Source organism: Scyliorhinus torazame, chromosome 11 (genome assembly GCF_047496885.1).
Source record: "Scyliorhinus torazame isolate Kashiwa2021f chromosome 11, sScyTor2.1, whole genome shotgun sequence".
Classification (NCBI taxonomy): Eukaryota; Metazoa; Chordata; class Chondrichthyes; order Carcharhiniformes; family Scyliorhinidae; genus Scyliorhinus; species Scyliorhinus torazame.
This window is the reverse complement of record NC_092717.1, coordinates 59,074,878-59,087,837: the sequence shown is the minus strand read 5'-3', so window position 1 is coordinate 59,087,837 and position 12,960 is coordinate 59,074,878. Positions and strand designations below refer to the sequence as shown.

Sequence of the window (12,960 nt, the reverse complement as noted above, 5' to 3'; positions counted from 1 at the left end):
AATCAGTATAATGCGAATGAAAAAGTAATGTAAAAGTCTAGATATTGGATAGGTAGCCAAAGTGACAGTCATAGTGTAGAACAATGAACAGAGTGAGATGATTTCAAGAACACTGGTCTGTCTCACACACAAAACTGCCAGTGTCGCTCTCACAGCCACGTCAGAAGTAAATACTCACAAAAAAGCAACAAAACTACAACCTGTTTACAAGATGTTGTGATCTTTACACCTCCAAGGGGTTAATAACTTGCATGGAAATCTACCAGGGTGGTTTTGCAAGATGAAAACACAGATAATTAATCGAGGAAGTTACCAGGACAGAGTCACAACATGCAAAGATTTCTAAAATCTTGACAAGCAGACTGTGGTTTGGCACCTGGAGCAGGAATTCATAAAATCTACCCCAATATTTCCACCGGGATTTTTCTTTAGGCATAAGAACGACCCAAGATTGACAAAATAAATGTTTCAGGAGAAAGAAAAGATTTAGTCAAACCATTCAGAACTCACCTTCTTCACCGCAAAGCTCACTCCCGAATTGTGAATTGCATATCTGGAAGGCAAGATTGTGGAAATAGTGACCAAATAGAACAATGTGCTTTGGCAATCAGAAAATGCTGAAAAGGAGAAGTTATTTGGGAGTCCTATTAGTTAAGATAATCATCTCTCACTATGTGATGCAAGTATAGAGAGCTCCTCTACCAAGCACAGATTGTGCAAGCAGTATTCATCTCCCAATCCAGATGTATATCAACAAATATAATTGTTAGAATAAGTGCAGTAGATGGATGGCTGCAACCTTGATTTACTTTCATGATACAACATGGTACGCGAGTGGTTAACACTGCTGCCTCACGGGCTGAAGTCTCAGGTTTGATCCCGGCCCTAGGTCACTGTCCTTGTGGAGTTTGCACATTCTCCCAGTGTTTGCGTGGGTTTCGCCTCCACAACCCAAAAGATGTGCAGGATAGGTGGATTGGCCACGCTATATTGCTAATTGGAATAGAGTACTCTAAATTTATATATATATATTTTTTAAATGGTAGGTGATCGTGGTTTTAGTCGGGCCCACATTCTGACTGACAGGCATGGCTCCCTGTGGGGTGGAGAACACTCCAAGGGAGGCGGTAAGCATGGAAACTTGACCCGCAAGAGGTAGGATCGCAAAGGCAGTGGCAGTGTCCAGAGGCAGTAAACGTGGGGTGGCAAGTAAGTCCACAAGCAATGATGGGCATTTACCATCTCCTCAAAGCTGTCCTCTCCTCCCTTGAGCCACTCTGGGAAAACCTGGAGAGATGGTGGAGTAGTGGTAATATCATTGAACTAGTCATTCTGAGGCCCAGGCTAATGTTCTTGAGACACAGGTTCAAATCCGTCCACTAGTACAACTTAAATTCAATTAATCGATAAATCTGGAATTGAAAGAAAGTCTGAACAATGGTAAGCATGCTTACCATTGTTGTAAAAACTAATCTGGGATACATCTGGTCCGGCCGACATATGACTTGCAGACCCACAGCAATGTGGTTGACTCTTAACTGCCTTTTGAAATGGCCTAGCAATCCATTCAATGGTACCAAACCACTGCTGAAAAGTCAAACCACGTCCAGACAACAGCTAAACACTTCCTCAAGGACAATGAAGGATAGGCTCCAAATGCTGGCCAAGACTACAGCATCCACATCTCATGGAAGAATTAAAAATAAACCATCTAGTGATGTTTTTAAATATGCAAGGCAGATTTAAACTAAGGTTTCCAGCTGGATTATACTTAAAAAGGACAATATGCCCCCTGGGATGGGTTGGTTCCCCGACATTTGTTCCATCTCTGTTAAACTTGGAAGTGACAGACTGGGGTTCGGTAAAACTTTTACAATTTTTGTGTGATTTCAACTCATCAGTTTCTGAAGGTTGAAATTACTCGTGTCAATGGCAAATTTAAGCAATTTTTTAAAAAAAATTCGCATTGCAGGTATATTGTCAGTTAAATAATCAAGTTTAACATATTTTCCTTTCTTTATCCTTTAGAACCCTGGACTACACCCCAGGGTTCTAAAAGAGATAGCTGAGGAGATTGTGGAGGCATTGGTGGTGATCTTTCAGGAATCATTGGAAGCAGGGAGGGTCCCAGAGGACTGGAAGGTGGCTAATGTACCACCGCTGTTTAAGAAGGGAGGGAGGCAGAAGACGGAGAATTATAGGCCAGTTAGCCTGGCTTCGGTCATTGGTAAGGTTTAACAGTCCATTATTAAAGATGAAATCATGGAGTACTTGGAAGTGCATGATAGAATAAGACTGAGTCAGCATGGCTTCGTCAAGTTTTTTTTTATAATTTAGAGTGCCCAACTCATTTTTTCCAAATAAGGGGCATTTTCGTGTGGCCAATCCACCTACCCTGCACATCTTTGGGTTGTGGGGGCGAAACCCACGCAAACACGGGGAGAATGTGCAAACTCCACACAGACAGTGACCCAGAGCCGGGATCGAACCTGGGACCTTGGCGCAGTGAGGCAGCTGTGCTAACCACTGCGCCACCGTGCTGCTCACGGCTTCGTCAAGTTGAGGTCATGTCTGACAAATCTGAGTTTTTTGAGGAAGTAACAAGGAAGTTAGACAAAGGAGAGCCAGTGGACATGATTTATTTAGATTTCCAGAAGGCCTTTGACAAGGTGCCGCATGGGAGACTGTTAAATGAGTTAAGAGCCCACGGTGTTAAGGGTAAGATACTGGCAAGGATAGAGGATTGGCAGACTGGCAGAAGGCAGAGAGTGGGGATAAAGGGGTCTTTTTACGATAGTGACGTTTAAGGGGCATCTTGACAAATACATGAATAAGATGGGAATAGAGGGATACGGACCCTGGAAATGTAGAAGATTTTAGTTTAGACGGGCAGCATGGTTGGCACAGGCTTGGAGGGCCGAAGGGCCTGTTCCTGTGCTGTACTTTTCTTTGTTCTTGTTCTTTGTTCTTTTTCAGGATGGCGGCCAGTGACGTTCACACACATCTTCTACTCCTTCAAAGAATCGGCTCATCCTCGCCCTCGTCAGATGTGCTCTGTATACCACCATCAACTGTATCAGCCCCAACCTCACAAACGAGGTGGAGGCATTTAGTCTCCAGAGCACCTCACACCAGAACCCCTCCTCTATAACCTCTCCCAACTCTTCCTCCCACTTTGCTTTGATCCCTTCCAGTGGTGCCTTATCCTCTTCCAAAATAGCTCCGTAAACCGCTGACACTACCCTCTTCTCCAGTCCCCCTTTCGTCAACACCTCCTCTAGCCCATACTTCACTTCCAGCTCCTTCAGTCCTGCAAACCGACCCCGAAGAAACAAATCTTTTAGCGTCTTAATCCCCTTCTTCTCCCATTTCCGAAAATTTCCATCCCACCTCCCTGGCTCAAATCTGTGGTTCCCCCGAATCGGCATTTCCCTTGACCCTGCCCCCAACCCGAAGTGTTGGCGAAACTGCCTCCAAGTTCTCAATGAAGCTTGGGCAATACGGTAGCATTGTGGATAGCACAATTGCTTCACAGCTCCAGGGTCCCAGGTTCGATTCCCGGCTTGGGTCACTGTCTGTGCGGAGTCTGCACATTCTCCCCGTGTGCGCGTGGGTTTCCTCCGGGTGCTCCGGTTTCCTCCCACAGTCCAAAGATGTGCGGGTTAGGTGGATTGACCATGCTAAATTGCCCATAGTGTCTAAAATTGCCCTCAGTGTTGGGTGGGGTTACTGGGTTGTGGAGATAGGGTGGAGGTGTGGACCTTGGGTAGGGTGCTCTTTCCAGGAGCCGGTGCAGACTCGATGGGCCGAATGGCCTCCTTCTGCACTGTAAATTCTATGATTCTATGATTATTACCGGACTCAGTATTTCCCCGGAGCTATGGGGAGCGGCGCTGTTGCTAGTGCTTTCAGTCCCGACCCCCTGCACAAACTCTCCTCCATTCTGATCCACTGGGAATCAACCCCTCTGGCCCAGCTCCGTACATTCGCTGCCCAGTAGTAGTACATCAGGTTCGGAAGACCCAAACCCCCTGCCTGCCTTCCCCTCTGTAGCAGCACCTTTCTCACTCTGGCCACCTTCCCTCCCCATATGAACGAGGTAATCCTTCCCTCAATCTCCCTGAAAAAAGCCTTTGGCAGGAAAATCGGTAGGCATTGAAAAATAAACAGAAATCGCGGCAACACATTCATTTTAACCTGTACCCGACCCACCAGTAACAGAGGGAGACTTTCCCACCTTGCCAGACCGGCTTTCACTCTCCCCACCAAACTAGAGATGTTGTACCTGCGAAGCCTCCCCCACTCCCAGGCAACCTGCACCCCCAGATACCTCTGCCCTACGGAATGGCAGCCCCCCCCACCCCCGGCCGAGACACCGCAAAATACTCTCTCTTGTCTAGATTCAGCTTGTACCCCGAGAAAGACCCAAATACTCGAAGTAGCTCCAATATTCCCCCTATCAACACACTCGGTTCCGACACGTATAACAGCAAGCTGTCGGCATATAAGGACACCCCATGCTCTATATAAGGACACCCAATGCTCTAGTGAGGTTATGCACTTTGGAAGGAGAAATCAGAAGCACAAAGGGACTTGGGAGTCCTTGTTCACGGTTCTCTTAAGGTTAAGGTGCATGTTCAGTCGGCAGTTAGGAAAGCAAAAGCAATGTTAGAATTCATGTCGAGAGGGCTAGAATACAAGAGCAGGGATGTACTTCTGAGGCTAAATAAGACTCTGGTCAGACCCCATTTGGAGTATTGTGAGCAGGTTTGGGCCCCCTATCTAAGGAAGGATGTGCTGGGCTTGGAAAGGGTCCAGAGGAGGTTTATAAGAATGATCCATGGAATGAAGAGCTTGTCGTATGAGGAACGGCCGAGGACTCTGTATCTGTACTCGTTGGAGTTTAGAAGGATGAGGGGAGGATCTTATTGAAACTTATAGGATATTGCGAGGCCTGGATAGAGTGGACGTGGAGAGGATGTTTGCACTTGTGGGAAAAACTAGAACCAGAGTACACAATCTCAGACTAAAGGGACGATTGTTTAAAACAGAGATGAGGAGGAATTTCTTCAGTCAGAGGGTGGTGAATCTGTGGAATTCTTTGCCGCAGAAGGCTGTGGAGGCCAAATCACTGACAGAGATAGATAGGTTCTTGATTAATAAGGGGATCAGGGATTATGGGGAGAAGGCAGGAGAATGGGGATCAGAAAAGTATCAGCCATGATTAAATGGCAGAGCAGACTCGATGGGACGAGTGGCCTAACTCTGCTCCTATGTCTTATGGTCTTAAGCAGGCACTCAAAGTACTCCCATTCAAACTCCATTTAGTTAGCATATTTAGTCAGTTTACAGATACAAGTATTATCTTAATGTTTCAAAGGTTCAACTGCAGATAAAGACCATTCAGTCAGTTTAGTCTCCAATGTTTTCCTCTCATACTTCAGTCAAATCTAATCCCACTTTGTCCCTCCTTCCTTATCCCCTCCAATATTCCTCTTGTTCAAGCAACCAAACAGTTGCAGATCAGAAATGTAGACAACAAGATAAATAGATATTTTTAAAACTGCATCTACCTGCTCATAACTTCCACGATTCTGGAATACTCATCACTTGGATTTTTCAAAGCCTTTCTTCGTGTGACAATATTATAGAAAAGATCTTCCACCTGAAAGCAGATGTTAACATCAGAAGCACTGCACGAAAGAAAATTCAGGGCTCAAGCAGAACGAAGGACACTACAGAGCAACAGTTTATTTTTCTTGCTTTGACTAAGGCCATCAAGGAATGTAAATCAAAGACAGGTAAATGGATTTGAAGATTAGTTTAGCTATGATCTAATTATGGACTCAAGGGACCAAAGTCTATTCCGGCTCTTATAAATTCCATCCCTCATATAATTTCAAACAGACATTCCCCAACAACGGAGGCTACACTTTAAAACTATGATTGTAAAGTGCTTCAGAACATCCTGAAGTTGGTGAAAGCACTATATAAATATAAGCTCTTTCTTATATGAAAACTGTCTATTTGATTGTGTAGTAATTATGTTTAATTATATGTGGGTGGGCATTCATCTGAGTTTCCAATAGCCACAACCCAAAATATCCAAAATAGGATAAATAGACACAGACTAAAACTGTGGTTGTTGGGCTAGGAGATGAATGCGTGCTATATAACTTTGCAACTAAGTATAAAACTGTGTTGGTGATGTCCATGGATGCGGAGAAAGCATTTGATCGGGTGGAGTGGCGGTACTTGTTCGAAGTTTTGGGATGGTTTGGGTTTGGGCCGAGATTTGTGGCATGTGTGCGGTTGCTGTATGTGGCGTCAAGAGCGAGGGTGAGGACGAATGATATGAGCTCACAAAGCTTTGGATTATACAGGTGTACGAGGTAGGGGTGCCCGCTGTCGCCGCTGCTGTTTGCGCTGGCCATAGAGCCATTGGCGATGGCTCTCAGGGGGTCGGCAGAGTGGCAGGGGATAATGAGGGGACAGAGGAAGCATCGGGTGTCGCTCCATGTCGATGACTTCTTGCTGTATGTTTCGGATCCGTTGGAGAGTATGGGAAGGATTATGGGCATGTTGGGGAGGTTTGGAGGGTTCTTGGGATACAAGCTGAATGTAGGGTAAAGAGGTATTCCCGGTGAATGAGCTGGCACAGCGGGCTAATTTAAGGGGGGGATGCCATTTACGGTAGAAAGGGATAGGTTTAGGTACTTGGGGATTCAGGTAGCGAGGGAATTGACAGGGCTCCAGAAGTGGGACTTAACAAAGCTGGTGGAGGAGACCAGGGAGGATCTTAAGAGGTGGGATACACCGCACTTAACGTTGGCGGGGAGGGTCCAAGAGGTGAAAATGAATATTCTGCCGAGGTTCTTGTTCATCTTTCAGGCTCTCCCGATATTTATACCAAAGGCCTTTTTTTTCGGAAAGTGGACACCAATCATCTCTGACATTGTATGTGCGGGGAAGGTGCCGAGGGTGGGGAGGACCCTGCTACAGAGGCAGAGGCAACAGATTGAGATACAGATACAGAGGGGGTTGGCATTGCCAAACTTGCTTCATTATTATTGGGCGGCAAATGTGGACAAGGTGTGGCGGTGGTGGGAAGGAGAAGAGGTAGACTGGGTTAGGATGGAGGAGGAATCTTGTAAGGGGTCTAGTTTGAGGGCTATGGTGACGGCAGCATTGCCAATGGCTCCGAGAAGGTATTCAGGGAGCCCAGTGGTGCAGTCCACGGTGAAGATATGGAATCAGCTAAGGAGGCATTTTTGGGTGGAAGGGCTGTCGGTGCTAACACCGCTGTGCGAGAATCATGGGTTTGAGCCGGGGGGGGGATGGATAGTGTACACAGGAAGTGGAGGGAAGTGGGGCTGGTCAAGGCGAGGGATTTGTATTTGGAGGAAGGGTTCGCCAGTCTGGAGGAGCTAAGGGAGAGGGTGAAGTTGCCGAGAGGTAGTGAGTTCAGGTATCTACAGGTTAGGGACTTTGCACAAACGGTCTGGAAGGGGTTCCCTAGATTGCCGGGATACACCCTGCTGGAGCGACTGCTGCTTCCGGATATGGAAGGGGATTAAAGAATTGGGGATACATATAAGTGGCTGGGGGAGCAGGGAGGCGAGCGGGTGGTGAAGATCAAGGAGAAATGGGAAGCGGAGTTGGGAATGGAGATCAATTGGAGAGTATGGAGTGAGGCACTGCGAAGGGTAAACGGGACCTCCTCTTGTGCAAGGATGAACCTGACACAGTTTAAGGTGGTGCACAGGGCGCATATGACTCGGGCGAGAATGAGTGGGTTCTTTCAGGGGGTAGCAGAGGAGTGTGAGAGGTGTGGGCGGGGGCCAGCGAATCATGCGCACATGTTTTGGGGTTGTGAAAAATTGGGAAGATTCTGGGCGGGAGTGTTTGCGGTCTTAGCCAGGATAGTGGAGGAGGGAGTGGACCCGGACCCTTTGGTGGCGATATTTTGGGTTTCAGAGAAGCCAGAGCCCATGAAGAGGAGGAAGGGCGATGTCTTGGCCGTTGCCTCTCTGATTGCACGGCGACAAATTTTGCTGGAGTGGTGGTCGGCATCGCCACTGGGGGTAGCAGCATGACTGGGTGACCTGTATGACTTCCTGTGGTTAGAGAAGATAAAGTATGAGTTAAGGAGCTCAGCAGGGGAGTTTGAGAAAAGACCCTGTTTGAGGAGCTGTTCGTCGCAGGTGGGGGTGGGGGTGAAAAAGGAGAAAAATCTATACGAACTGTATAGTTGATTGTTGGGGAAGAATGTTTCCCGGGGTGTTTATTTGCTGTAACCTACTTTGATACAAGTTTGAATAAAATGCGCTTTTTTTTTTTTTAAAGTAGAAAACGGTGTAAAAATTTACTCCAATTCTATGTTTCACCAACTGGCTTTTTCAAATAGAGCATGTTTCCCTTGAGATCGCTCAGAGGGTGATTAATATGACAGGGACTACCACACTGCACATGCGTAACCAGATGGATCTCTATCTAATTTAATAATTTTCGGCAGCACCGTTGCGCAGTGCCTCACGGTGCTGAGGACCCAGGTTTGATCCCGGCCCCGGTTCACTGTCAGTGTGGAGGTTGCACATTCTCCCAGTGTCTGCATGGGTCTCACCCCCACAACCCAACGATGCACAGGGTTGGTGTAATGGCCACACCAAATTGCCCCTTAATTAAAAGTTTAAGAGAAGAAAAAATAATTTAACAATTTTGCAAAACAAACATTTGCTGAGCATGAGATAAAAAGGTTAGTTTAACCCATTTTAACATGAAATATCTTTACGGTGTCTGGAAATGGGAATGGATAAGCTGTAACTACTGCAGTTGTGTGCCTGCAAAGGATTTTTTTTTAGCACCAGCTAACATAACTGATGAATGGCCCAGCTAGGGATTTACCAGGCCAGAACAAGAGGCAGAAACCTGAAGGCAGGTGCATTGGTAGTCAATGGCAGTACATCAAACTTAAAACGTTACGTACAGACCTTCACTTAATGTGGAACAGCAGAACTTTATTTTGTTTGTAAAGATTCTATACACAAGTGATACAATATGGTGCCAAATACATTCTCCTGGGTGAAAACAATCAGTCCGTTTTGCACTCCATCCAACTCCCTTTGCTAATGGAAAAATAGATGCCCTGGTTACAATTAAATAGATTTTTAAAAAAGAACTAAACAACAGCAATCCCACACAGCAAGATATTAGAAGAGTTGATGTATATGGATGGTGTGGTTGACTCTGTTAATGGCTGCAGAGACAAGCTGGAAGGCAAAACTTACCATTGCTGCAGTCGCAAAGAATGTAATTTGTGACTGCTTAGGACTAATTCAGTGCTGTGACAGACACAAAAATTTGCCTGGGGGATTAAAACGAGCCGTTGTGAGAAAAAAAGACATCGATTTGAGAGGTAACCAAGGTTGAGTTGGGTTATGGAAGTAGTTTTAAAGTTCAAGGGAGGAACCGCATTGCTTATCTGCTGGTTTTAATATTCAAATCAAGAAAAAAACAAAATAAAAATAAAAATATTGAAGAGGCACTTACTGTGATCTGTGTACCTTGGTTTCCAGCACATGGTTTTGGAGGACCCTTTAATCTTCCATCGCAGTAGCTAGCTCTGAAGAACACAAAAATAATGTAAGGATTTGTGTTTTAAACATGCACTTGATCAAACCACCCCATCCCTTTTTGCTGTCTCAGGCAAAAGAGCAGTTTTGGATGCTGAAGCAGGTTTTATAATTTCTTGCACCTAGTCCAAAGCTGCACCAACTGTGGGCAAAGACTGGGGATTTGGGTGTCCACAGGCCCCCTAATTATATGTGATGCTATCGTGCAAAGCTCCAAATCTGAAAGGTTAATTCTAAAATACAATTTACTGCATCTTCACGGAGGTAACGAAGGGCACACAACCACAAATAGTTCATTCTAATAACCAAGAGCTAAAAATGACTGAATTGTGCAACTTTAAAGGGAAGAACGATGTAAGTGCAGAAGACACGAAAAGTGATAATGCAATAGAGTTCTTCACGTTTTAAAAAGTATAATATCCCAGATAAATCCCTGTTGATCAGCTTGCCTCATTTGTGCCTGAGCACACCATCACAACCTTCATGTGATGTGTCCAGGTCACACTGTCATGAAGATTAAATGCACAATCTTGGTGCCCTGGCATCACATATTGGGAAATTTCAATGATTTGCCGGCTATTCTTGGTAGAAGTCTCAAAGGGCACTCATTTGCACGCTGCATCCCAAAAAAAGTGAGAAACCATTTACCTGAATGCACATTTCCCATCAGCAGTTTTGGTTGTTACGGTGACATGCGCGACATGGCTAATGCTGGCAAGAGCCTAGAAAATGAGGAAGTAGAATATTGTAATAAAGGGAATTAATTTTATGCTTTGTGCCAATAGGACATTTTACTGTAGAATTACAGTTTGATGGCTAATATTAAGCGCAGTAGTATTTTTTTCAATAAACTATATGTTCATGACATTCTTCAGTCTGGACACAGCCCACAAATATACAGATAGACAACACTGAAAAATTGAGTGGGAATTGTTGATAAAGCAATTTATAAATAGTAAGTTTGGGCACAAAGCAGTAACCAAAAAAATGACAACAGGAGGCAAGATTTAAGGACAAGATTAACAGAAGCAGTCAGTATGGATTACATGGAACTTCAGGCCATGGAGTGAGTGGTCGTACATTTGGTGGCTCCCGCTCAAGGCAGGTTTTTTCAATCTTTTCCTGCCCAAATAGAATAGTATTTGAGGGCAAAGGGTACAGGAGTGCCTAGGGAAGGTAATACTCCTCTGGTATTCCCTGGATGGATCTGCCGACAAGTTATGGTGCAAGAAGAGCAGCAGCGCACCTGTGCGCCACAGATAAAGATGGCGGAGGATAAGTGGAGTGCACTACCTGCCCAATGGTAGACGGAATAGTTGGTAGAGTTCCTCAACAATAAGTTCTTGCAGCAAAGGAAAGAGAACCTGGAACTCCTGGCCAAGGTGGTGGAACAGCTGAGATCTGGGATCGAGCAAGTTGAGCAGAGGCTGGAGTTCCAGGGCCAGGCGATCCAGAAAGTAGAGCAGGAGGCTGTGGGAGAGCACGAAGAGCAGTTGGCCTCACTGGTGGCGGAGGTGGGAGTGATGCGGGAGAGCCAGAAGAGGCTGAGGGAGAAGGTGGAGGGTCTGGAGAATTGCTCCAGGAGACAAAATGTAAGGATTGTTGGGATGCCCGAAGGTACTGAAAGTGCAGGGGCCGCTGTGTATGCGGAGAGGATGGGGGAGGGGGCCTTTGATCAGCCTCTGGAGCTGGACTGAGTGCACAGAGTGCTGAGGAGTTTGTCGCAGGCGGGTGAGCCGCTGCGGGCGATGGTGGTGCAGTTACACCTCTTTCTGGACAAGGAAAATATCCAAGACGTGTACCTGGGAAGGGAGCGAGCTGCAGGTGTACCAAGACTTTGGATGCAGAGCTGGTGAGGAGGGTGGTGGGTTCAATCAGATTAAGGCCGCCCTTATTGGGGTGTTTTGGGGTATTGTAGCGGGCCCACCTGTGGGTTACTTTTCAGAAGTAGGAGCTGTATTTTGACACGCCAGAGAAGGCGATGACGTTTATGAGGGACAACGGACTGGGAGGAGTATGAAGGCATTGAACTTTGGAGGAGCTTTGTGTGCTTTTAAAAAATGTTTGGGGTATTCCGGGCAGGCCTTGGTGGGGGAGCAAGTGTGCCTTTTGTACTTTTTATCTCTAGGGGTCAATGGTTAGGATGGTGGTGGTGGTGGTGGTGGTGGGGGGGGGGGGGGGGGGGCACCATGCGCTGGGCGGGCTAGTTAATGTGAGTGAAGTGGTGGGGTTGCCAGGAAGGCACTGGGGGTGGAGGGGGAGATGGGGTTGGTTCTTCGTGTGACCGGTGTGTGTGTGTGTGTGTGTGTGTGTGTGTGTGTGACCGGTGTGTGTGTGTGTGTGTGTGTGTGTGTGTGTGACCGGTGTGTGTGTGTGTGTGTGTGTGTGTGTGTGACCGGTGTGTGTGTGTGTGTGTGTGTGTGTGTGTGACCGGTGTGTGTGTGTGTGTGTGTGTGTGTGTGTGACCGGTGTGTGTGTGACCGGTGTGTGTGTGAGTGTGTGTGTGTGTGTGTGTGTGTGTGTGTGTGACCGGTGTGTGTGTGTGTGTGTGTGTGTGTGAGTGAGAGTGAGTGACCGGTGTGTGTGTGTGTGTGTGTGTGTGAGTGACCGGTGTGTGTGTGTGTGTGTGTGTGAGTGACCGGTGTGTGTGTGTGTGTGTGTGTGTGTGAGTGACCGGTGTGTGTGTGTGTGTGTGTGAGTGACCGGTGTGTGTGTGTGTGTGTGTGAGTGACCGGTGTGTGTGTGTGTGTGTGTGAGTGACCGGTGTGTGTGTGTGTGTGTGTGTGTGTGAGTGACCGGTGTGTGTGTGTGTGTGAGTGAGTGACCGGTGTGTGTGTGTGTGTGAGTGACCGGTGTGTGTGTGTGTGTGTGAGTGACCGGTGTGTGTGTGTGTGTGTGAGTGACCGGTGTGTGTGTGTGAGAGACCGGTGTGTGTGTGTGTGTGAGAGTGACCGGTGTGTGTGTGTGTGAGAGAGACCGGTGTGTGTGTGTGTGAGAGTGACCGGTGTGTGTGTGTGTGTGAGTGAGTGACCGGTGTGTGTGTGTGTGAGTGACCGGTGTGTGTGTGTGTGTGTGAGAGTGACCGGTGTGTGTGTGTGAGTGTGAGTGTGACCGGTGTGTGTGTGTTTGTGAGTGTGACCGGTGTGTGTGTGTTTGTGAGTGTGACCGGTGTGTGTGTGTGTGTGTGAGTGTGACCGGTGTGTGTGTGTGTGTGTGTGTGTGTGTGTGTGTGTGAGAGTGACCGGTGTGTGTGTGTGTGTGTGTGTGTGTGTGTGTGTGAGAGTGACGTGTGTGTGTGTGTGTGTGTGTGTGTGTGTGTGTGTGTGTG

At 46.9% G+C, this 12,960-nt stretch overlaps 1 protein-coding gene across 2 annotated transcripts in view; it reads right to left on the bottom strand.

Moving 5' to 3' along the window:
* mlh1 (mutL homolog 1, colon cancer, nonpolyposis type 2 (E. coli)) overlaps positions 1-12,960 on the bottom strand; it is a 124,808-nt gene that overhangs the window by 55,881 nt on the left and 55,967 nt on the right. For both annotated transcript variants that reach the window (XM_072467323.1, XM_072467324.1), the window contains exons 4-7: positions 10,281-10,354; positions 9,550-9,622; positions 5,574-5,665; positions 511-553 (exon numbers count right to left, since the gene is read on the bottom strand). In XM_072467323.1, the coding sequence (XP_072323424.1) occupies positions 511-553; positions 5,574-5,665; positions 9,550-9,622; positions 10,281-10,354 (282 nt within the window). The remainder of the gene's footprint in view (positions 1-510; positions 554-5,573; positions 5,666-9,549; positions 9,623-10,280; positions 10,355-12,960) is intronic.